At 34.8% G+C, this 23,423-nt stretch overlaps 3 protein-coding genes across 6 annotated transcripts; all 3 read right to left on the minus strand.

Moving 5' to 3' along the window:
- LOC18605209 (mitochondrial import inner membrane translocase subunit tim16) lies at positions 3,075–5,195 on the minus strand. Its single transcript, XM_007038094.2, has 5 exons — positions 5,066–5,195; positions 4,876–4,966; positions 3,846–3,933; positions 3,558–3,688; positions 3,075–3,466 (listed from the first exon to the last, which is right to left on the minus strand). Exons 2-5 carry the CDS (start codon positions 4,876–4,878, stop codon positions 3,338–3,340), a joined length of 351 nt encoding a protein of 116 aa, XP_007038156.1. The 5' UTR covers positions 4,879–4,966; positions 5,066–5,195; the 3' UTR covers positions 3,075–3,337.
- Positions 6,351–11,536, minus strand: LOC18605210 (E3 ubiquitin-protein ligase ORTHRUS 2). 2 transcript variants are annotated; one of them, XM_007038096.2, is made up of 9 exons: positions 10,968–11,536; positions 9,909–10,444; positions 9,476–9,601; positions 8,368–8,467; positions 8,213–8,274; positions 8,021–8,123; positions 7,633–7,774; positions 7,137–7,351; positions 6,351–6,867 (listed from the first exon to the last, which is right to left on the minus strand). In XM_007038096.2, the coding sequence occupies exons 1-9, from the start codon at positions 11,499–11,501 to the stop codon at positions 6,703–6,705; spliced, it is 1,983 nt and encodes a 660-aa protein (XP_007038158.1). In that variant the 5' UTR covers positions 11,502–11,536; the 3' UTR covers positions 6,351–6,702. The 2 variants fall into 2 exon arrangements, with proteins under 2 accessions (XP_007038158.1, XP_007038157.1); XM_007038095.2 differs by having other exon boundaries at positions 7,633–7,777.
- On the minus strand, positions 19,556–23,313 carry LOC18605211. 3 transcript variants are annotated; one of them, XM_018118115.1, is made up of 5 exons: positions 22,985–23,259; positions 22,735–22,854; positions 22,547–22,636; positions 21,115–21,723; positions 19,556–19,973 (listed from the first exon to the last, which is right to left on the minus strand). In XM_018118115.1, the coding sequence occupies exons 1-5, from the start codon at positions 23,129–23,131 to the stop codon at positions 19,653–19,655; spliced, it is 1,287 nt and encodes a 428-aa protein (XP_017973604.1). In that variant the 5' UTR covers positions 23,132–23,259; the 3' UTR covers positions 19,556–19,652. The 3 variants fall into 3 exon arrangements, with proteins under 3 accessions (XP_017973604.1, XP_017973605.1, XP_017973606.1); XM_018118116.1 differs by having other exon boundaries at positions 19,885–20,182; positions 22,985–23,313; XM_018118117.1 differs by having other exon boundaries at positions 19,885–20,261; positions 22,985–23,313.

A 23,423-nucleotide genomic window follows, 5' to 3' on the forward strand; every position in this document is an offset into this window, starting at 1 on the left:
AATATATATGTTCAAATCTTGAAAATAAATAAAATAAAAATTTTAAAATTTGAAAAAGGCTATCTCTGGATATGCAATGAATTTTTAGATGCACTGAAAAAAAAAACATATATATGGAATTAATGAGTTTATAAGGAATTTATATAAAAAGATAAAAGTTTTTAGACATATTGTATAATATGCTTAAATGTCATGTGAGGTATAATAAACACTTTGAATATTTGATAATTATAGGAATACAGAAACACGTGTGAGAGAGAGAGGAAGTGTGTCTGGGGATGTACGTGTCAGTGAAAAAGTTGGATTTAAAATTATATCTTTAAATATAAAATAGAAAGAAAATAAAAAGGCAGTCATGCGCAGGGGCTTCACCCATAGAATCAATAAACAACTAAAAGCTAAGGAGAAAACGAGCTAGTTTCAACAATTAAATGAGTAAAGCTTTGAGGTAAAGTTTAGACTCAAGTCACTTCAATTTATCAGTTAACCTAAACCTACCTGTCTCGTGTATTTGCCAAACTAGTTGTCCGGCAAAATGCATTGGAATGCTTACTTTTGTGACGCTCTTGTTGCTTTCTTTGTTTCTACTCCTCAATTATTCTGAAATTCTTTTTGCTTTTCGGCACCGGCCTTTCGAAAGTTTGAAAGCGTGGAATGAGAAGTAAGTAAAATGTTCCTTGGCACCTGGCATGGCTTTTCGGCGCCCAAGTATGGAAGAAGAGGAGCCCACCTTTCCTCTTTTCTTATGGAGAGAAGCCTAACTTTCACATTCTAGTTCCATACCATTAATCTTTTTCAGAGGAAACTATTACCATCCCCCCCAAAAAAAGGTGAAATAATTGGTGGGCAGAAGGACAAAATGTCTTTACTTGGAAGGAATTATTTCATCCGTGGGAGGAAAACATCATTAGAACAATAACTCTTTGCGACCCCTCCACAAAGAGAATTTAGAAACGGAATAATTAAGTGTTCCAACATGTTATCAATTAATACAAGATCAGATCTATGACAAAATTAAACAAATCGAAAGGTCTTAATAAGAAACTGTTTGAACATCTTATAAGACAAAACAATTCAGTAAATGTAAATTATTTAATACTAGAATCAAACTTAAAAATTAATAGCACTAAAATTAGATTAAAATCACACCCAAGACAAAGCATTAAAGGTCATCTATATCAACCACCACACGGAATAAATACCAGCAACATCAACATAATATTTAATATATTAGAGCTGTAATAACAATTGAAAATCAACATCGATGTCTCTGCCATATCTAAAATGATTTACTAATCAATATTTTTAGATATTAAGTTTGTCATGATGGTTTCAAATGTTTCAAAGTTTTATTGGATACACTAAAATTTGTGAGTTTCATAATATATATGGCTTCTTGATTGCCAAAAATTAATTCAGAGAAGCCAAGTTAGTTTTTGTGGATGAGGAAGCTGTCTGATATAATCTTAGAATGGACCTGATAGATCATCTTTTATATACATTATTATTATTATTCTACTTAATTGTCACAATTAATTTTCTTTATGTGTTTAATTAATAAGCTCATTTAATATATAAAAATTTACACACAAATTATTCATTCCTATCTAATATTTAAATTTTCCATCTTAAAAGTTTTGAATTCAAAATTTATAAATATTGAAATGTCTCTTAGAAAACAAAATATTTTAACTTTAACTCGCGTTCAAGTATCATTTAGGTAGATTAACCATGTATTTGTATTAGCAAATGCGTTGACCACAAATACCTCAACCACTGATGCAAATAAAACAAAATCATTCACAATCTTAAAAATTTGTCTCAAAGCGAAAACTCAAGAAAGAAAAACAAGAACAAGAATGCTTGACGACAACGTTTTACTGGTATAAAACAAAAATGAATAAGAATAACTGCATAAGCCAACGGTAACTAAGAATTCCAAATTGCTAGTTGTGTGATCAATAAAGCCAAAAAGGACTGACCGGGTACCCAGTCTGCACGGCAATTATGCGTGTGAGAGCCGAGAAAGAAACTAAGCAAAATCAAGTTATGAGTAGATATAGACGGTGCTGAGGCTGCGCCACTCCACAGCCTAATTCTCGAGTGTGTCTGTCGGGTTTTCCTGTCAAACTTTGCGGCTATTGGTACATATTCATGCTTCTTCGTTGACTTTGACATATACTTGCTATAGTTCAGTCATTGTTTCACTAAATACGTAACGCATTGATTATGGAACACTGAACAATCAGGTGTACGCTACTCATCAGATCATCTCAAATTTATTATGGACAAAAAAATTTTGCGATTTTGGACCATATTTGTGATGCAGACACGGCAATTACTGGAATCCATGTTGTCATGATCGCTTTGTCACTCCTGTCAGGCGACGCGTTTCTCAAGTTTCTCAACAGATATAATCATCTCCGTGTCCTTTGAATATGTTTCGGTGCATGTCTATGCATGATGTATCCCATCTTCATCAAAAAGGCTTCCGGCAAATGTCATCCACTACCATAACAAAAGGCAAATGAAAAGTCATATCCAGCCCAATATAGAAAGCAGAACTCAAAGCAAAAAAGAAAAACATAAGACACCACTGCAGGATCGAGTTCCAAAGCCCAGTCTGGTCGTTGACGATTGTGTAAATTTTACCAGAGTCGGCACCACTGGAAATATATTATGTGAAGGTGGAAGAAATGACCCCACCGACACCTAACAATTAACTTGTTGGAGCAAAGTCACCTTTTTGTCCCTGACTTCCTGGAAGAAAGCATTCTTGTTTCCTCATTCCCTTGTCTGCTTGAAAAGAGAAGAACATCGTACCCAGATGCCAGAACACATTGCTGAATTTCGAACTAAAAAAATAGTCGAGTCCAAATAGTGCAGAATTGCCGACAGGCAACAGCTTAGCGCATATCTATAAGCCTTCCTGCCTAAGATAGGATACCGCCTATATTAGCCCGTATCATTCATTCTTTTTTGCACAAAATCCACCAGGCTCCTTTTTGTTTTAATGGCTGCCAAATCTATCAATTTAACGTGCATCCACAGTTCTACATTTATACTCGGATTGCTGATCACGATAAATGTTGCTATTATATTGTAAATAAAAGTTTATGTCGGGAATAATGGTTAAAAGTTATTGCTATCATTTCATTAATGGGATTACAGAAAATTGTTGCAATGCAACAGCTGGTATAGACTAAGGTTGTGCATACCAGCACAGGGTTAACACAAGAGGTGAAAAAGAATACTGATTATATGAGCTTATAGAGATCAAAAAGAATTTGGATTTGCTAAATTGGGTGATCAGCGTGGCTGTAACAAATTCCACCAATCATGCATCCATGGTTCCCTGAGCTTTCTTTTGGTAAACTGCTTCCAAACATTCTTTAGCTCTATGAACCTTTGACTGAAGGTAAAAGCTCCCATTCTTAGCATTTTGCTCAAACAAGTTGTCATATTTCTGCAAATAGCTCACAGAAAAGCTAGTCAGAACTACATAAAAAATGTGGCATGACAAATCACAGAATAATAAGTAAAATTGTCTAGGAAACCTGCAAGATTTCCTCCCATGATGAATGCTCTGTGACCCCTAAAATCTGCCTAGCCTCTGGTTCAGCCATACTTTTGCTTGCTCTCCTGATATTCTGCACTGTTTCTTGAGCGATACCAGATTTTGAGGCATCTGCATTTCAATCAAGCACAAAGTAGATATGTTCAATTCAAGGATTTCAGACAGAGTACAGCAAAATTCATAAATGCAAGATTACAATGATTATTATTAAAAAATAAAAACCCATAAACTGAACACTTCCAAACACTGACACAGTGGGAAGACATACTTGCAAGTGCTTGACGATATGCCTGAAACACAGCCCTTCCTAATATTCCAGAGCCCATCACAATCAAGTTTGCAAGAATTCTTGCAGCCTGTACAAATACATAAAAATTTAATTGTCTGTCTTGTCTCATAGCCTTTACCTGTTATTTTATTAATGATGTTTCCCATTTTCTTAAGAGTGTATGAACAAGCAAAGCACATACTATACCCAGTTGAGCCATTGAAGGTAACCAAATTTAAGGCCAACAATACAAGATATTACAAAACACCATCATGAAACCCAAAAAAATAAAAAAATCCTTTTAAGGTTTTCAACAAACTATCTCAGTTTCTTGGACAATATCGTAAAGTGCATAAACTATCAAAATGACAACATAAAAGGAAAGGTTAGTCATCCTAATGAGAACATGATAAGGAATTAAATCTCATCCGAACTGAGTACCCAAATCACATGACTCATAGCTTGATGATCAGAATGCACTAGTGATAAAGATGTTCCTGCTGTGAGATTGTCAAGAAATCTAAGATCTTCGTCCCCAAGAATTATAGCCACATTACCATGAAGTGCTCACCACAACTATTCTTAATAACACAACTCGAGTGAGCACAATATTCAATATGTGCATATAACATGAATACTTTCAAAGCAGCATAGAAAATATTTCGACAGCCATTTCCAAGGAGACAACCGAGTTACCGACAACATTCCCTCATTCACTTTTCAAAAATTCCAAGAGAGCCACTTCAGGGGCAAGAACAAGTGCCTCCCAACATGACACATCACTTTCTACTTGTCTAATCTTTCCAAGCATATGAGACATAACAACATAGCACCTAACAACCCTTAGAAAGTTTAAAATCAATAAAGCACCCAAGAGACTTATAGACCACATTATTAAATTTACAGTGTTTCTGAAAATGACATATTCCGGTGAAAATTTTATTATAAAATCAACAGAGTAAAGTACTTTAACAACCTCAAGAAAAAGAAATATATCGGAAATATGAAAATCAGGTGCAGAGTTATTTACCATTGCTGAAGATTTGAGCAATATATATTATTTATATATCCACCAACTGGAGGGGAGGTTGCCGTTGAAGATACTTCAGAATCCGCAGAGCCTACAACGGCAAAAATCGATCATGTTAGTGGAATCAAATGCGAAAAATTAAACTGATTATAAATTATCCTGAGGAAGAAAAGCAAATATTATCACTTACAGAAGGAGATATCGAATTAGAAATTCAATGGAGACAAAAGTTGAGGGGTTTTTGGTTGATGATTATTAGGGTTTTGAACAGAAAAGGGGTGAAAACCTGGAAATTAGGGGACTCTTAAGTTGGGCTTGTTATCGTAAGCCGACAACATCCCCATCGATTTCGATATCAATGTAGTAACTTGGGCCATCATGGGCTGAGCCGTTTTTGTAATTAGAATAGAGTGTGGGTTTTGGGAGGTAACATTAAAACGGCATTGAACAATTTGAGTTAGAGATGTTCACTTTCTGGGCCGGATTGGGCCAAACTATCCTTTTTAAAACCAAGCTCGAGTGTGACCTGGCCCATCAATTTAGTTATTCTTTTATTATTAAATAATCAAATATTATTTTTATATTCAATATTTTGTTTTAAAATAAAAAAAATATTAATTATTAACATAAAAATCTAGAAAAGATATTTATTTTTTAGAAGGAAATAAAAATAGTACATTTATATCAAAATATTGTATGAGAATTAAATTTTAATAACATCGCTTAATAAAATCAAAACACTGAAGATTACTAAGAAGTGTCATACCAATAGAATATTAAAAAACCATATTCGTAAGAAAATTTACTAGACAATTGGATTTACAATACATATGAATTATATTGACTTGTCCTTTCTTCTTTAAGAGATATTAAATAGCTAAAGTCAAAATCTGAATTAACATTTAGTTCATATGGTTCTATTTAAATCACCTAAGCAATGATTTTATTGTCCATAGCCAACATCACCTTACGAAGTCCCTCATCCCATGCCATCAACAAATGCCAATAATTATTTCATAATTCCGCTCAATATGTAGAACAATTACAATAATTTTGTTTCTTTTTCCAATCATTTATTATTTTTTGTTTAATTCTTATTAATGCAAAATATTTATAAAATCATAATTTTCTTGATAAAAAACTCAATAAAAAATCTACTCAATAGTTAAATTTCAATAGCATACCAAACAATTTTTATATAATAAATTCAATACTAGTTCAGAATAATTTTAGTTTATCAAACAACACCTAAATTAATTAAAAAAAGTTAAAAGTAAATTGTTACTAGATTATCCCAAAGTATTGTACAATAATATAGTCATTGCTTAGCAGTATTTGATTAGTGATGAGTCACCACTATTTTCCCGCTAATTTTTGCTTACCCCCAAATCCTAAAGGTGAGGTCAAATTAATCCAGCCTTGCTCTTCTATTCGTAACTGTCTTGTTTGTTTCCGTAACTTTTCCCAGCTTCACATGACAATCAAGTTGAATATATAGAGCTTAAAATTGATACAAACAGGGAAGCTTAATGTATTATGCTGCAATGGAGAGTGTTTTCATTCCACATCCATACAGTCTTAAAGATGTGCAATCATTCCTGAGCACAATTTACAAGCATCCGAAAGCAAACCCCAATTGAAAGATGTAAACAATTGAGTACTAAGAACTGAAACTTCTTCAGTACTGGAATATATATATATATCAGATCAGTTTGGAAAAGAGTATTTTATTGTCATCCTGGTGCTGATGGTGTTTCATTTTCTCACAGCATCAACTTTCTTTTGCTTGCGAGGCTTTTTGGGTTTGAGCTCCATTTCAGGCTCCTGTTAACCACCATCCACATCTGCTTCTTCAGAGTTTTCTTCATGAATATCACTGCTCCCTGACAGATCTTCCTGTGCACAAGCGGTTCCATTCTCACGGGGTTCCTCAGCAGAATTCTCGTTCTCTCCAATCTGCTTGGCAATCAGGTTCTTGAGCTCTATGTTTACCTGTCATAGTCAATACACATAAGCTAGCTTATCATCATACTTGATCATGTTGGGGTACAAACATGTATGTATGATTCTCCAATTTCCGATAAGAGAGTGTTAAAAAAGAAACTAGACTTCAAAAGATCCTAAAGGGCGTTTCAACCATGTTCAATGTTGTAGAGGTCAGGATTAAAGTACTTTTTCTTCCCTCTTCTCAGAAATCCACTGGAAAAATGAAGCAAAAATAAACTGCATTTTGGAAGTAAGAGCAAAATCCAATGCAATACCTTTAAGTTGTTCAAATATTCAGATAAATCACTTGGGCAAGAAGGGCACTTCAAGACATTTCTTTTTGACCGCAGTGGTCGTCCGCCTGCATTTCTCTCTCTTACAAGTGAATGGCCAGCAAATACACCTTCTAGACAAGACTTGCAAAAATTATGACCGCATGGTGTTGTTACTGGCATTTCCAGCACTTCCTTACAGATGGGGCAACCATATTCTGCAAAGAAAATTTTCAAAGTTAACATCAAATGAACGATCAATTCTAAAGTAAATGTATGATTTACATATTGCAAAAACAAATTATTCTATGTAGACATTTTTGCACAAAACTTGCCTCTACATCAAATTGTTCCTAAAACAACTCCAAACCAGATATTTATAGTCAATTTTCCAAATGTTAGAGCTATAGCAACAAGAGAAAAATGTAAACTATGCTACACCAGGTCATAACCAAATGAAAAGAATGCATGGTTAAACTAGTAGGCAGTACAAACTAACGTTTTTGAAGCCTCTTTTTAGCAGCTGCACTCTGTGCTTGCTTAACTATTATCCTTGACCTCTTCCTGCCAACAGAATTACCAGTATTTTCTTTTTGCTTGCTGATAGGTGGTGGTTTAATCCACTTCCAGCAACCATCAGCCTCCTGAAAAGAAAAGCGAAGACATACAGAGAAGAGCATGCATGTGAATTGGAATCGACACAGCACTATTCTTGAGATATTTTTGTTTTCCACTTATAAATTACTCATTTAATTCCATATCATCAGCTAGCCTGTTGCACTCCTTGGGTTTGACTAAATTATAAAGTTAAGTTCCAAATAGTGACGCCACCAATAAGCCCTGTGCAATCCAAGTTTAGGGCATAAATATTTAAATATACAACTTACATCATAGTCCCATGATGGGCTTTCCTTTCTCTCCGTTACATTCGATGCCTTTTTCAGCTCTTCAATGACTGGCAAAGGTCTAGGACAATCCCCATGCACATCACTACAGTCAAGATAAGGAAAACTTAGTGAAAAGAATGATATACATCATGTATGAATCACAGAGCTCATCGGCAAATCTAGAAACTGAACCTGGTCCATGGGGCAGGATCATTGTCACATCTAACAAATAAATATCGACAAACCTTGAAACCCTATACAGGAAAGCATTTTATCATTATAATAAAAAATTTATTCTGCAAAAGAAGAATCAAATTGGAAATATCTCTGTGTAGGATAGCAAGTACCTGAACTCCAACATTCAACCAGCATTTTTCAACTCTGTAAATTCCATCATAACGTAGGCCTTTTTCAGGAGCATATGAAGAATGCTTGTCTTTAAAAGACCTATTCATCAGAACAAGGGGAAAATGTTAATAGGTTGATAGGTAAGAAACAAATATTAGGAGAAGATATGAACTACCAAGCCATTAAAAAAAAGAAAAGAAATGAACTACCAAAAATTCTCTGACAACTGAACTTGATTCTTTCAAGAATAACATCCTTACAAGATTACTGCAACTAATTACAGGATAGAAAAATTATAGCAGATTGTAATACATGTAGAATGGGGGGCAATCTTTTAGACATGTTAATTGGACATGATCCTTGATGGAACAACTATATCAGCACAATCATTTTAATTATTCAACCATCCAAATCTAGACATGCGCAGTAAGGAGGGAATGCGTGTTGTTGCTTATACAATCCTGAATATAAAGCCAAACAAAATTAGACAATGTTAAATCCAAGATCCTGTTGCAGACCAGCATTCCAGAAAAAGGTGAATCAGCTTCGGATGAAGCCAACGACAAGAGTGTATAGATAAAGGACTACACTCAATAAATAGTCTGAGCAGGTAATTAAGAACCCAAGCAGGCTGCATTATCAAATTGTCATTTTCACACATCAGCTAGGCACCTTTGGCTTGGTTGTGTAGACTTCATTCAGAAGTGAAGCCCCTTGAGGAAACTCTACTCAAGGTGTGTGATGGTGTAACTTTCAAATTGAATACCATTGTGGACATTCCAAGGATGTTAGGATGCCATAGAAGAAAAGCGACTGTCGTAAATTACATAATCAACATGAACATATGGACAAATTGGTCCTCAATGGATTCATGACTAAACATAATTCTATCCTCAAGTTATTGGATTAGTATTTTCCACAGGCCCATAAAACTTTATTTCTATTGCTATATATTATACCATTTAGAAGAAAATTTAGCTTCTTAATGTAAACAGGTAAAATGAAAATTAGTCCGAGTCATGGTAAGGGGTATCAACTACTTTAATTAATTGAAATCAAGAGAGCTTCAATTAGGTTGAAAGAGAAACCTTACTTATTGAAACTCACCTGATAACTCTGATAGGGTAACCATTTTTGCAACTGAGACGAAGAGACTCATTCCCACTCTTAAACTCTTGATCAAAAGATTGGTCCTTATTAGTCCTTTTGTTCCCACTCAGGTCTCTTCCCCCACTGCATTTTGTCCATGCAAACCAGTAAATTTCAATGGAACAAAGTATTAAATTCAATGCTATACATTTTATAGATGGTGCCAAACAAATAGGAGAAGAATCGAAGAAAACAAGAAAACATGAATTTGCTAGAGAATAAAAACTCATGGCGATATTTGTGATTAAGACATTTAATTTTCTTATAGGATGATACTTATGAAGTAAAAACATCAATTGTAAGGAATTGAGACAGGAAAAGTAAACAAGCGAGCCGATACGGGGCTATATGGTCAACCAAATATGATGCAGCAGCCATATAGAAAACGTACCTTCCTGTGTAAAGGAACCACTCTCCATGGTCCTCGTCATCTTCGTAACCTCCAGAGAGTATGACTGACTGTGCACCGTGATCTTGTTGGCCTGCAATGCCTTTAATTGGAGGAAAGTGAGCACCCCACTGCCGGCATTCTAACCTATCTGCCCAAGTGTCTCCAACCAGCACCCCTCGGTTCCTCTCTGGATCATTTTCAGCCAGAATAGGACCGAAATGATCTGTTGGCACAGTGACAAATATCCTGCCACTGGCAGCATTAGCCTTCCCGCTCTTCTTAGCCCGCTCCGTAGTGTACGCCTTGTCCGGCCTATCTTGATTGCGTACATATTCATAAACCCTTGAAGCCATGTCAGAAGCATTCGAGCTCAACATCTTTGCCTTTCGAATGGCAAACACTAGCATAAGGTTGATGCGAGGTTGACTTGCCATTGCGGCAGGTATTGGGTTACGGCATAAGGGACAAGTGCTGTTCCTTTGTCGTCGAGTCGAACTCTGGAAACATTTCAGGCAGAAATTGTGCCCGCATGGCGTCTGAAAAAGGAAAGTCACTCCATTTACTTTGGGAAGTAAAGATTTAAGGAATTGCCCGATCCGTTTGATATAAATTGTAGGTGGAATCCACATTTTATTATGAAGCATGAAACCAGTATGCTTATATTCAAGCAGTTGGTTTAAACAGAGAAAGATGTTTGTAATATTAACTGCACCATATGCATCAACATAAAGAGGAAAGAAAGAAAAGACTTACGATTAATGTGATGCGATAGTATATATATTTTCATTCAAAATCCTTTCATAAAGTACCAAAATTGTAATCAAAAGAGAGAAAAGAGAGAAGAGAGAGAAGAAGCAATAAGAAAGGAGGGGAAAATCATTAAAAAATGAAAAATATAAAAACAACAGAACGAAACGTCGTAAGACCTTCGAAACCTTAACAAGGCGAAATCTAGAGAACAAGAGTAACCGTAAAAACAGCAACACCCTAAAGTATAATGGTTTATTAGTAAAGGAAGTTGAGAGAAAGAGAGAAAGAGCGAAAGAAGCTAAAGCTCACCGAAACAGGTCTGTCAAGCATCTTTAAGCAAATGGAGCAGTTGAAGCTCTCATCAGAGACCTCCAACGCGTCACATTTACCCTCGACCATCTTCTCTTTCCCCTTACCCTTATTTTTTCCACCATTCTCTTTCTCCGGTCCAGCAACTCTCCCGCTAAGCAACTCCTGCCTCTTCCTCGCTTTCTCCTCCTCCGTCAGCGACCCGTCAGCCTGGATCGCCATAATCTGAGCAACTATAGTGTCACCGGAAGAAGAAGAAGCACCACCAGTCACGGTGGCTTCGTCGACGACGACGGCTAGTTCTTCTTTAGTGGGGTTGTTGTTGTCGTCGCAATCAGGGCACCCCATGCCAATATCCTCCAAGGCAAGGGATTCACGAACGGCAATGAGGCAAGTCAGGTGCCAAGGGGTTTTGCAGATGATGCAATCGATTATATCTTCCTCGTCTGGCCAGGTTTTGCATAACATGCAACGGCCTGTTGGGTCGCAAGACCGCTTCTTACCAGGCGTCGGCTTCTGGTCAGCATTCCCCATTGTTGTTTTCTTTTGACGACAAACGAGAGAGAAGTGATGAGAGAGTGAAGTGCGAACTGAAATTGAAGGATTGATGGCAAAATAGAGTCTGCAGTGAGGGGTTTTTATAAGGGGCAGGGAGGGGGAGACTGGGGTTTCTGATTTGACGTGACGCAGAGACGGGTTTTTGGAATCATTCGCTGTGTCAACTTTTTCCCCTTTACGGGCAAAAATATTCATGCAACAATGTATGAAGCCAGACAAGCCTGTCAAATGACAAGATTGTCCCTAATCCTACGTTCTTTTTTTTTTTACATTCACCTTTTTTTCTCCTTTTATCATGCACATATTGAATGAAAAGATGCACTTTTGTAGAGTTATTAACATGAAATTATGCATATTTTGGGTAATGAAGTATTTTAGACATGCGAAAATATATTTTTTAAATAATTGTTTAATTATTAAAATTTATATTAATTTAACATGATTTATTCTACTAATAAGATATATTTACAAAAAAAGTGTTGCTAATATAACATACATGCAAAGATGTGGCATTATAATTGATATGCTTACGTTTGCACACGTTAAGATAGAGCATCTACGTTACATCAAATGATAAAATTACTAATTATAACAGAGTTTTAGATTGATTCTTTATAACTAAATGACGTCAAAATTAACTACATTATTCTAGAAGCAAAACAGCACTTATCACGATCACTTACAGTTTATTAACGAAATTAACGATTTTTGTCAAATTGTATGATGTTGAGCTTATAAATCATTTGTGTGTATAACACGCGCTTGTTTGTGTTTGTGTACACGTTTGATCATGCGCGTGAAATAAACATTAAAACAATAGTCAACTTATTAACACCAATGACATTTTTCTTATTATGCTTAATAAAGCTATATTATTTATTAGTAACCTTGTTTTAAATAAAGATTACAAGTGATATAAGGTTGCAAGGATCAATAAAATAAATTTCTTATGAGTAGAGGTGCACATTGTAGCTTCAAATGTTCACTCTATTTCATTCCCATCTCAAAAGAAAATGGGAATATATGAAACGAGGGGAGCATGTCGAAATTATCATGTAAAAAAAATTAGGCATTATTATAAAGTTGAAAATGACAAAAAACCTTAAAATTAAGAAAGGATAAATAAGTAAAAACAAGAATGGCAGTGATGAAATTTGAAGGACCATGATGGGCACTATGGGAAAAAAATTAGTATTTTTCCACCCCCTGTACCTGAACGTTACCTTTCCTGTCTTTTTACTAATTTAAATCTTGGTATTTTCTCTAGGTGGGTGTGTTTCCAGAGTGGAAAATTAAATAGATTAGTAATAAAAAGGCTTAGAATTTTGTCCATATTAAGTAGAGTAAGTGCTTTAGAAGGCAGGCGAAATCCAAAAGAATCCAAATGTTGGAGCAGGCAGTTAATGATGGTCAGCTGGATTTTCTATAAGTTAATTTGGTAATTAATTTTGATAACTTATCTGACAATTATGTAATTATAACCTCCCACTGTGGACCTGGTTTTGTCTTCTGCACCAACTGTTTTGAGTTTTTCCTGGTGGGGATGACCAATCCAATTCGCCATGTGCTGGATTTCCATGAGGAATCTGAGTGGTTCTTTGGCTCTTTCTGAGCTGCTGAGAAAATGGTTAAATGGGTTACCAACTTTTGCACAAGGTAAGCCACCTATGTTACCATTTTAAGTTTAGACCAATGAATCCAGTCTCTAGCTAACACATTACCATTTAAAAATCTAATCAAATTTGAAGAAATTTTTCTCATGATATATATATATATATATATATATATATATATATATATATATATATAGCACATGCACTTACTTGTGTATTGCCAGCAAATATGGTAAGTAATCTAGCATACAGCCTACTCTTTCCATATATTGCACCCTACAAATTGGCATGTTATTGACAAAAATTATATTTAATATTGTCTATTTAAACATTTAACTTAATTCACTAAATCCAATAAAAATTATCTCCACCTAGAGTATCAAATCATTTTTCGAAATTTTACACAATTAATCCCATAGGAAAACAGGAAATCGAGAGATACACTAACAAACTACTAAATGGAAATCCATAAAGAAACATATTAAGATTCCCAAGTACTCTCTCTTTGTTCTACATTTTTTTTTGCTGTTTCCGTCTTGAACAAAAACCAAAATATATATCTAATTAACTCATAATTCACTCAAAATATAAAAAGATGGACCAATGATCAAATTTCAATCAACAGTCCACAAAAAATTCATGATGAAGAAAGACAAATATGAGAATAGGAAAATATTTTATCGCTATAATCTTTTTTTTTTGAAAAGCATTTATGAATTTTCATTGATAATCAAGAATGGAGCATTCCTTTGTAGGGGATTTAATCGTTATAGTTGTCACTAATAAAGTGAAAATATATGTTAAAAGAGCAACTTAATTTTAACTCAAATGATAAAAGTAAAAGAAAATAAAATTTGAATCGAGATTTGGTGTCTTAATTTTTTAATAAAAACAAGTCAAACAAGACGATGACAATGGCAACGAATGGGAGAAGCAAGAATGGGAGATCAAAATGTGATACTAAAAAATAGTTCAATTGTTCATAAATCAAATTTAATTAAGTTAACCATCAAAGAGGATTAATTCATTGTTAATTAGTTTTTATCTTTTCCCGTTGATAAAAATTTAGGTCATTTGACTTGCTTTTAGTGGCGCGTGTATAAACGCTTACTGTTGGTGAAACTTAAACTATTTGACTAACTTTAAAAAGCGCGTGAATAAGCAAACTTGATTCTAATAATAATTGAGTGAAATTAATAAAAGTGAATGTCTAATTTATTGAACATTTGAAAAAAAGCCTCATTACATTCATTCCAACTAATGCATTTAATGTGAAAATACTTTAGAAAATACATGTTACTTGGTTGGATTACTCAAGTTGGGACATCCTCCCCCATTCCATCAGGCAACACCCTTGCTTTCTCGTGAAAGAGCTCTACCTTGTCTTAAATTATCATATATCCTCTATCAATTCCCTACTCGACCCCTTTGGCAACCCCCTTTATTTCACCAGATATTAGTGCCTCGGTTTGTAATTCTTTTGTCTCAATAGCTTGCAGGCCAACACTTGCTCCACCTTTCACTCATACAGTCGTACGTTGCCCTAACTTTTGCTGTAGACACAATTTTTTATTGTATTATTTTGTCTTTGTTATTTATTTTTAATTTTTATCTTATTTTATAATCAAAGTCAATTTAAAGTCCAATGCGTTTTAAAATTTCCAGCTTGGTCTTGGTCTTATAAATCTATTTGGTCCATGAAAATGTTGGACTTAGCATTAAGTTAAATTCAAGTAACCATTGGGCTTAACAGTTTGGCTCAACAGTTGAGCTTGTTTTAACAAACAGACCCAATATAATTAAGTTGACTTCATGTTTGGTCTAATTTTTTTTCAGCTTATCTATTTCTTAAAAATAAAAGTCAGGTCAAACATAATCTTTTGAAAAGCTCTTAAAAAAAAACTTTTTTTAAGAACAAAATTTAAAAAAAAAAGCTCCAAGGAGGAGCTTTTTCTTCTCTTCTTTTAAAAATACAAAAAAAAAATTTATTTTTGTTTCAAAAATATCCTCATTTGTTAAAAATAATTACAATATTACCCTCTTAAAAAAAAGAAATACCTTCTATGATAATTTTGACAAAAATTATAACTTATAAAAAAGAACTTATAAAAAAATTTTATCAAATAATTTTAACTTAATTTTAAAAGCTATTATTTTTCATAAGAGCTTCATAATAGCTTTTAAATTAGAAAAAAGTCAGGCCAAACAGACTCTTAATGCAGAACAAACTAAGTGGACAGGATTAAGTTTAATGAACCAGGATTAATACTAAATGAATTGAAAGAACATTTTGGAAACCAAGAAAAAAAATAAATAAAAATAAATAATGAAAATAAAATGAGAAAAGGAAAGGGCCAGCAGTGTATACGAGACAAGGTGCATTTGCACCTTGCTAGGTACAATTGTGACGCCAGAAATCCACATCTGGCAAAGGCTGGCACAGGCGGTATTAGTGTATTTTCAAAATCAAAGGTTACGTAACAAAATGAAAAGCTACCTTAACTCAAATATTATGTTATATAAAGTGATATAATGTGACTATTGGATTGTAAGCAGGTTTTCATATGAATAGTTATGTCAAAGATTATGTTTTATGGAATGAATAGTTGTCCTTTCATAAGATGATTATTGAAACAATACCTTTATTCAAAAATTGTGTCTTTCAAAACGTAAAGATGTCCTTTAGACAAAATGATGCCTTAATGAAAGGGTTGTGTTCTTAAAGAAAAGACACTTGCAAATCGATATAAAGGATTTGTTGCCAACCATTTTGACACATCAAATCAAAAACAAAATAAGAGTAGAAAATCAAGAGTAAGAAAAGTGTTGTGTTCTATTAACATAAACACTTAAGTTCCTATCAACTACAAAAGCGTCCAAATTCCTTATAATCTACTTACTGCAGAAAGTAGACTCTAAGGTCGAACAACTTTGTAAACTCTTAGGTGTATCCAATGGTCTATTCTCATAAAGTGTAAGACGAAGCTAGATGTTGGCTTCATTGTATCTCTAAGGCTATTCGCATTATTCCCCTTTGCATACCGAGTGGTGGTGGCAAAATAAGTCTTAAAGATAACATCTATTGAAAGGCTCACCTTGAAGTCAATTTTTCCAATTCCTTGAATTTCTTCTAAACCTCATTTGCATCAACAGGCGAGTGCATCCCTAGCACTTGAAAGTACCTATAAAAATGGCCGAATTCCAAATAAAAAAAAAACCCTAAGATTCCCTAGTAGTAGCAGCCAGAGAAAACCTAGCAGTTAATTTAAAAAAAAAACAATAGCCAAAAAAGCTTCAAAAAGATGGCTAAAAACCCTAAGAACAAAAAAATCCTAGCCTCTATCAACTGGTAAAATATCACAATCCCAACCAAAAAATAAAAGCAACAAAAAAAAATATAAAAACAGAGTTGGATTTTCAAAGAGTGAAGAGATAGGGTTTGAGATTCGGTTTTGGGATTTTAGAGAAGGGAGGAGTTGTTGGTTGAAATAGTGAAAGGGAAGAGGTTAAAGGTTTTGGGGCTAATATTTTCAATTAAAGAATAAGGGAAAGTCTTTGGCTAGAGAAAAGGAAGAGTTTAGTCGCTCGTAGAGAGAGAAAACAAAAGGAAGAAAAGGAAGGGAGGGGAGAAACAAAGAGTTTTTATACCTAGCTAGCAAATGACGTCATTTTGGGCGTGAAAAGGTGAGAGTTTCTTTAGCCAAAAATGGCGTAGTTTTGGAGAGGCAAAAGAGCTTGTGCGCAAGCACCAAACGGTACATTTCACAGGAGGTTCATGTGAAGCAAGCTTCTGTTCTTTCTATTGGTCTGGTTTTTCTTCGGTTAATTTGAGCTCAAGCTTTGGGTAAGTTTCAGATCTCTGGTTTATGGGGCTTGTGCTTTGGATATTTGTGTTGATTGGTTTTATTTTAAAAATTTTTAATATAGTTTTATGAAAATAATATACATATGAAAAATATATTGTAAAATAGTAAAATAAAATATATTAGTGCTATAGTATGAATATTAGAAATATGGGAAAGAAAGTTACTTAAATAGAAAAATGGAAAATATATAGTTATAAAAAAATAGACTTTTATACATGAAATCAAATATAAGGAAAATAAAATAGGTAATAGAAATGAAATATTTAGCTATACAATCTATATATATATATATATATATATATATATATATATATATATATATCAGTATATATAAAACTAAAAAATATGATATAATAAAATTATAAATATAAAAATAGGGTAGATGTTTGGATTTATTCCGATGATGGAATTTCATCCGAAAAGACAAAGAGTTGTTATTTTTGGGAAGACTTTCCTAAGAACGGAATTCAATTAAAGTTTTCTCCGAGAAGTGTTTGGATAAATCCTAATTTTGTATTTCAACATTCTGATTAATTCAAGCAATTGCTTTAAAATTAATAAAGAAATAAATTCATGTAATATTCTATCTAAAATTAAAATTGATATAGTTATTAATTAATTTAAACAATTATTGCAAATAAAAGATTAGTTGTTTATTCAAAAATAGTTTGAAAAATAAAATAATAATAACGCATAAAATTAATGAAAAATTATAGATTTGAACAGAACATTTTTTAAAAGTATATAGTAAAAATAAATGAGGCATTAAAGTTACATTAAACTTTTAAATATATATTTATATAAATTGTAATGAACAAAATTATATTCATCAATGCGCTTATGTTACATGTTAATTTTGTTAATAGGATGAGAATTCCAATGATGGGATTTCCTCGAAAAACTTGTAAAGATGAGTTCTTCCGGAGACATTCCTAAGTGAGGAAAACTTCGAGGCTTCACCAAAACATTGGGATGCTCTATGAAAAATTTTTCGATACTAGGTTTTCACTTCTCGTTATTTAAAATTGATAAATCATGACAACATTTCATAATTGCATCATATGCATCTGTAAAGCTGAATAATCAAACTTTAGTTTAAAGAATAATAAAATAAATAAATAAACAAAGGTTAGAGAAACATAAGAGTAAAATTAAAAGTTAAGGTTGATATAGGATAACATATGATTAAATGGTATCGTTCGTGAAACGGGTGTCACGGGATGCTAATTCTTCCCCGTGAGTAACTGTACTCCTGAACTCAATTCTAAAAAATCACAGACCAAATTATTATTCTTTAGACGGACCTAAAATCAATTTAGGACTTTGTTGAAAGGAACAAATTTAATAAGTAACTAATTGCACCTAGACAAAAAAAAATTGATGACAACTTCATAATTTTTCTACGTCTAGCGATCGGGTCTTTAGGCCCACACGTTACGACAGTGGCTCACCCCTCCTGCTAATCCACATGGTAAGACATCAACAATAATGATGTGGAACACTAGATGGACTTCAGTTTGGGCACCAACTCCAGCTTGTATGCCACCATGCAAATCCTCTTCAATACTCAATAAAGCCCCTCGTAGCGCTTAACCAATCACTTATGGAGCCCCCTGTGTCTTAACACTAAATGAAGCTTCACCATCACTAAGTCTCTCACCTTTAAATGTGCTTCCTTCTGAAACTAATCAGTCCACTTCTTCGCTCTCTTGGTGACCTTATGTAGACAAGCCGAGCAAACTCCTGTTACTCATGCCAAACTCGAGCATACTGGTATGTTGCGTGTGCTAGACCAGTGTATCCCATTTCCACGACACTCGACATGAGAGGTTACTGCCCGATCACTACTTGGAAAGAGCTTTGTCCCGTCACCTCACTACGTTACAGGTTGTGTGAAAGCTGCACCATGCTCAACCACCTTGGCCAGTTGACTTGTGTGCTGCAAATAAAATGGCGCAAATATAATTCCAACAAGACATTCACCCTCTCGGTCTGATCATCCGTCTAGGGGTAAAACTCAGTTGAAAAGTTAAGTTCAAAACCCAACAGTACAAAGAGCTCAACCTAGAACCATAATTCCCATAAATCGACCATCCTTGTCACTTGTGATGGTTCTTGGCACACTCCAATATCTGACCACGTATCTCACAAATAACCTCGTTGCTTTCTTGGTAAGACACTCTCGTTGGCAAGAGCAAAAGTAACGTATTTGGAAAACCAATCCACCACGACCATGATATTCTCCACCTTCGGAAGTCTTATGATGAAGGCGATACAGAAAGTTTCTCTGCTCTCATGGTTTCTAGAGGAAAGGAACAGGGTTACATGCGCCACCAAAATCCGATTCATTTCCTTACATTTATGAGCTTTTCCCTCAACAAACAAATAAATTAGAGTCAGAAATGTTCTTACTGCCTTTTCTTTTTAAAGATCAATAAAGAATCATTCATGCCGATTGCCAAACTTTTGAATGTCGCTACAATATCAAGCTGCCGATTATTACGTTACTGAAACATGCATCTCTAGTTCCCGAACCAAAAAAACAGAACAATAGCATAATATCGCAGGTCCATTCGCTCATTGGAGAAGTACCAAGGTTCTTTTTATTATAATGACATTGACAATGCCAACAAACTTTACGAATTTCATCAAGAATTCAGGGGAAAGGGGCTGATGCGTTTCCGCCAAACCACATGCTGAATTGCCGATGAAGGTGATAAGCCCAGGGGGATCCGAGTGTCCAGGCATGGGGTTTGTGGACTCAGAGCTTGCAAATGACTCCCAATGACTGGACTGTGAGAGAATGCAGGTCTTTCTCTCCTAGATTGATGACGCTTGTTGTTGCTCTCAAAGTACAGAAGTTCTTTAGGCCCCATGGGACTCCCAGGTGTCTCAAACTTCCTCTTCTTCCTCTGCAGTTCCCACACTAGCTTGTAATCGTTTGCTTCAGCTTCCTCCCTGCCAAAGAACTTCAGGGAAGTAAAACAGTAAGAGCAGTTTCCCAACACCGTCCAACAGTCCCCATAATTTGCCCTTCAAGTGATTCCCCATCCCATTTGCAAGTTTAATGCAAATGCTCTTGCGGCCAAAGCAATCACTGTGCAGTTCACATGTCTTACTTCCAGTAATTCATGCAGAATGTATTGACGTCAATGTACCTTCTGATTTTTTCCATTGACTACAATAAAAAGAAACAGAATAGCTTAAAGGAATAATGGGTTTCATTATGCCTCTAAAATCTGTTCTCTCAATAGACTGTGCGAAAAGAATTATCAAAGAAAGCTTAAAAAGAATTTTCTTTAATAAATCATAATGAACTCCTGAAAGCATAAAAAATGTACAAAAAATAATGGTAGCTAGAAGTTAAGAGATAGCTATAGAACTAAAACCAATGATAAACAAAGCAAATCATGGCATTGTTAAGACATCCTAAAAATCAATTTGCGCACCGAAAAGAATTTGCCCATTGTCTGTCTTAGTAGTGGACCGGGTGGTAACCATGCCAATGTCATAACAAGGAACGTGAGGAGAAAATTGAACTTCAGTTGTCTTTTCATCATTTAGGACACGTTTGTTTGGGCAGGGGCACAGTGGAAAATTCCGGGTGGAACCCCCCACACTGCACTGCCCAAACAAGCAGGCCCTAAATCAGATTGTTTAACCAAGAGAGTATTATGACTGCAATGTAATTTCCAATCAATTGATATTTTTATTTATATTTAAAAAAAAAAAGAAAGACAAAATAAAAAATGAATAGAAAACCAAAACCAAATAAACAAAAAGTAAAAAACCAAAACAAAAGCCCAAACTAAATCAAAGGAGTAGTAACTAAAAATAATCCACTATCGTATTGCATTGACCACTGATTGATTAATAAATTACTAATCCACTCAGGTCAAGTTAATTAGAGGCTAAGGAGTCAGCAATTGTTCATCGCTTGGTGGTTAGCCGTGAGTGGCAGCCCTTAAGCTATACCGATGCTCCTTTTTGGACTACTAAACCTAGGGTTCGTACTTGGAACTGAATAGGAGAAAGCTTCTTAGGTCAGGGGTTCATTACATCAGACTGAAATAGTGAGATCTACAATGTAAAAGGCCTAGAAAAATGTACCTTTTGTGAAACAAGATGTTCAATATGCTCTTTTTCGATACCGGCAAGGAACTCAAGGTATTCGTTCAATCTCATCATCTTTTCTTCCGACTCCTTTAGCTTGCACAATGCCTTGATCCTTCCCTCCTCCGCTATTTTGATCCTCCTTCTTGCTTCCTCTAACTCAATCCTACCATTTCTCATAGATCTTTCCATCTCATCCACAATGGCCAGCAAGCGCGCACATGTTCCAAACTTCAAGTCAGCTTTCAGGCCTTTGACATAATCCACCATCGGGTTACACATTTGTTTAGTTAAATCTTGCATTAGGCTCTGTATACCATCCTCTACCGAGCTAAGGACTGCATCTGTTTTATCATATATGACTTGAAGAAGCTTCCGTGTGATCAGAATGGTGTCGTGGTTTTGACTTTGAAGAGACATAAAATTGGAGGCTTTCTGGAAAAGTTTTTGGAGGAAGCCCCGCCAAGTGGCAAGGCTCTCAAGAATGTCGTCCCCGTGAGAACTGACTCGGTTTTCAATTTGTCTAAGCAGGTGGACAAGCTGCGTTTGTTGCTTCTCAAAAAATTCTTTGCCTGCTGTCGTGGCCTTAGTAGCCCAACTTTCTTCCTGCAAAGTTGAAAATCTCGGTAAAAATGTGAAAGATGATTTACTTTAACACTTACGTTTGGTAGGAGAGAAAGAGGGAGGAGGGAAAGGCAGTGGAGAGATGAAGGAAAATGGATGGATTTACACATTTTTCTTCCCTTCAAATCTAATCTTTTCAAATTGGGAAGAATTCATTCTTTCTACTTAAGTTAATCATTTTATATATTTACAATTTTATTTTTAATCTTTTTTTCTCTATTTCCTACCTTTCATATTAAATACAAAGAACGAAAAAAATCACTTTCTTGCCTCTTCTTTATTTTTTCTTTTTTCTCTATTTTCCTTTCTTTCTACCAAACTTAGTGTAAATGTTCTCTTTGATTATGCAAAGCCATGGCAGAATCTCCAACTGCAATCAATTTACAAGTAAGAGAAAGTAGTAGGAGTTAGATAATCTTCACCCAAGTTATATATCTTCATAACATTTGAAGGTACTATATGAGCTGAGTTTTGTATTAAAACATCACATAAACCCAATATTCTTGGCTGATTTCTTTTTACTCTGGCGAATTGAGAAATTTGGTTACTGTTGGGGACTGAATTTTGATATTTAATTCTAACATTGGTCATGTAAAAGTTCTGCGAATAAATGATTTAAGATGAGAGTCCAGGGGCTGAATTAAGATCGCAGGAGCTACTATCCCTACCTTACTGGAAAGGAGCTAAATAAAGACTAGAAGTGTGAACTTTGAACTTGATTAAATGTGCTCGCGAAACGAAAATAAATGAATTCTACAAAATTTATGAAATTCATTTCTATTTCATTGACAATCTACCATATTACCTCTCTGTGAATCTGATTGTCCCATTCTCCTCCGGCGGCAGTTGGTGATACCACTGGTGATTCGGTTATGAGACGGCTCCTGCAGAATCCCTGCCATGAAATCAAATATCTTTGTTTTTTTTAAGAAGAGATGAAGGAATAATATAATTCGTGAATTTAGGTTCTAAAAATTTAGAGGAGTTGATTACAGGGGAGAAATCAGCATCGACGATGATAGTGGTGAATCGTCCTTCTTCAGCCATTTCCTCTGTTTTCAAACCGACCAGTTTCATCAACGGAATCGCCAAGGAAGAGAACACCTCCTCTGCCTGGGAAATAAAAAAGAAATCAACGACGATTCCTCCTTTTAATTTCTCAAAAAAGAAAAACACGAAATCAACGGAAGTGGAACGAGGAAAATCACGATCAGTAAGAGAAAAAAAAAAATCAGAGCAATACTTCAGCCAAACCGATTTTGATCTGCAATTTTAGTTGGTGATAAGCGATCTTCACTTGCTCCTGCTGTGAAACTAGTCTCTTAAGCTTGACGCCGATCTCAGCCGTTGATTTAGACGCCGAGATCTGCAGTCTCCGTCGTTTCTCCATTTTTGGCGGGAAATAATCCAACTGTAACTGTAAAATGGAACCTATGCTCTCAAGCCTTCATTTCAAAATTATGAAACTGAAGAGTTTATGTACGGTAAGAGTTGTCCGAAGAAAAACCAATTAAAAAAAAGAAGAAAAAGAAAAGGCAAAAACTTCACCGTTTCTTTCAAGGCACCGGAAATATCTTACTGGACCACAGGGTTATTCCCTAGATATTTCACTATTTTTGGAATCTCCTAGCTAGGCAACATGGGTGAAAATGACGGCGGAGGTCAAAAAGATCCGAAAAGAA

This window comes from Theobroma cacao, chromosome 3 (assembly GCF_000208745.1).
Source record: "Theobroma cacao cultivar B97-61/B2 chromosome 3, Criollo_cocoa_genome_V2, whole genome shotgun sequence".
NCBI lineage: Eukaryota > Viridiplantae > Streptophyta > Magnoliopsida > Malvales > Malvaceae > Theobroma > Theobroma cacao.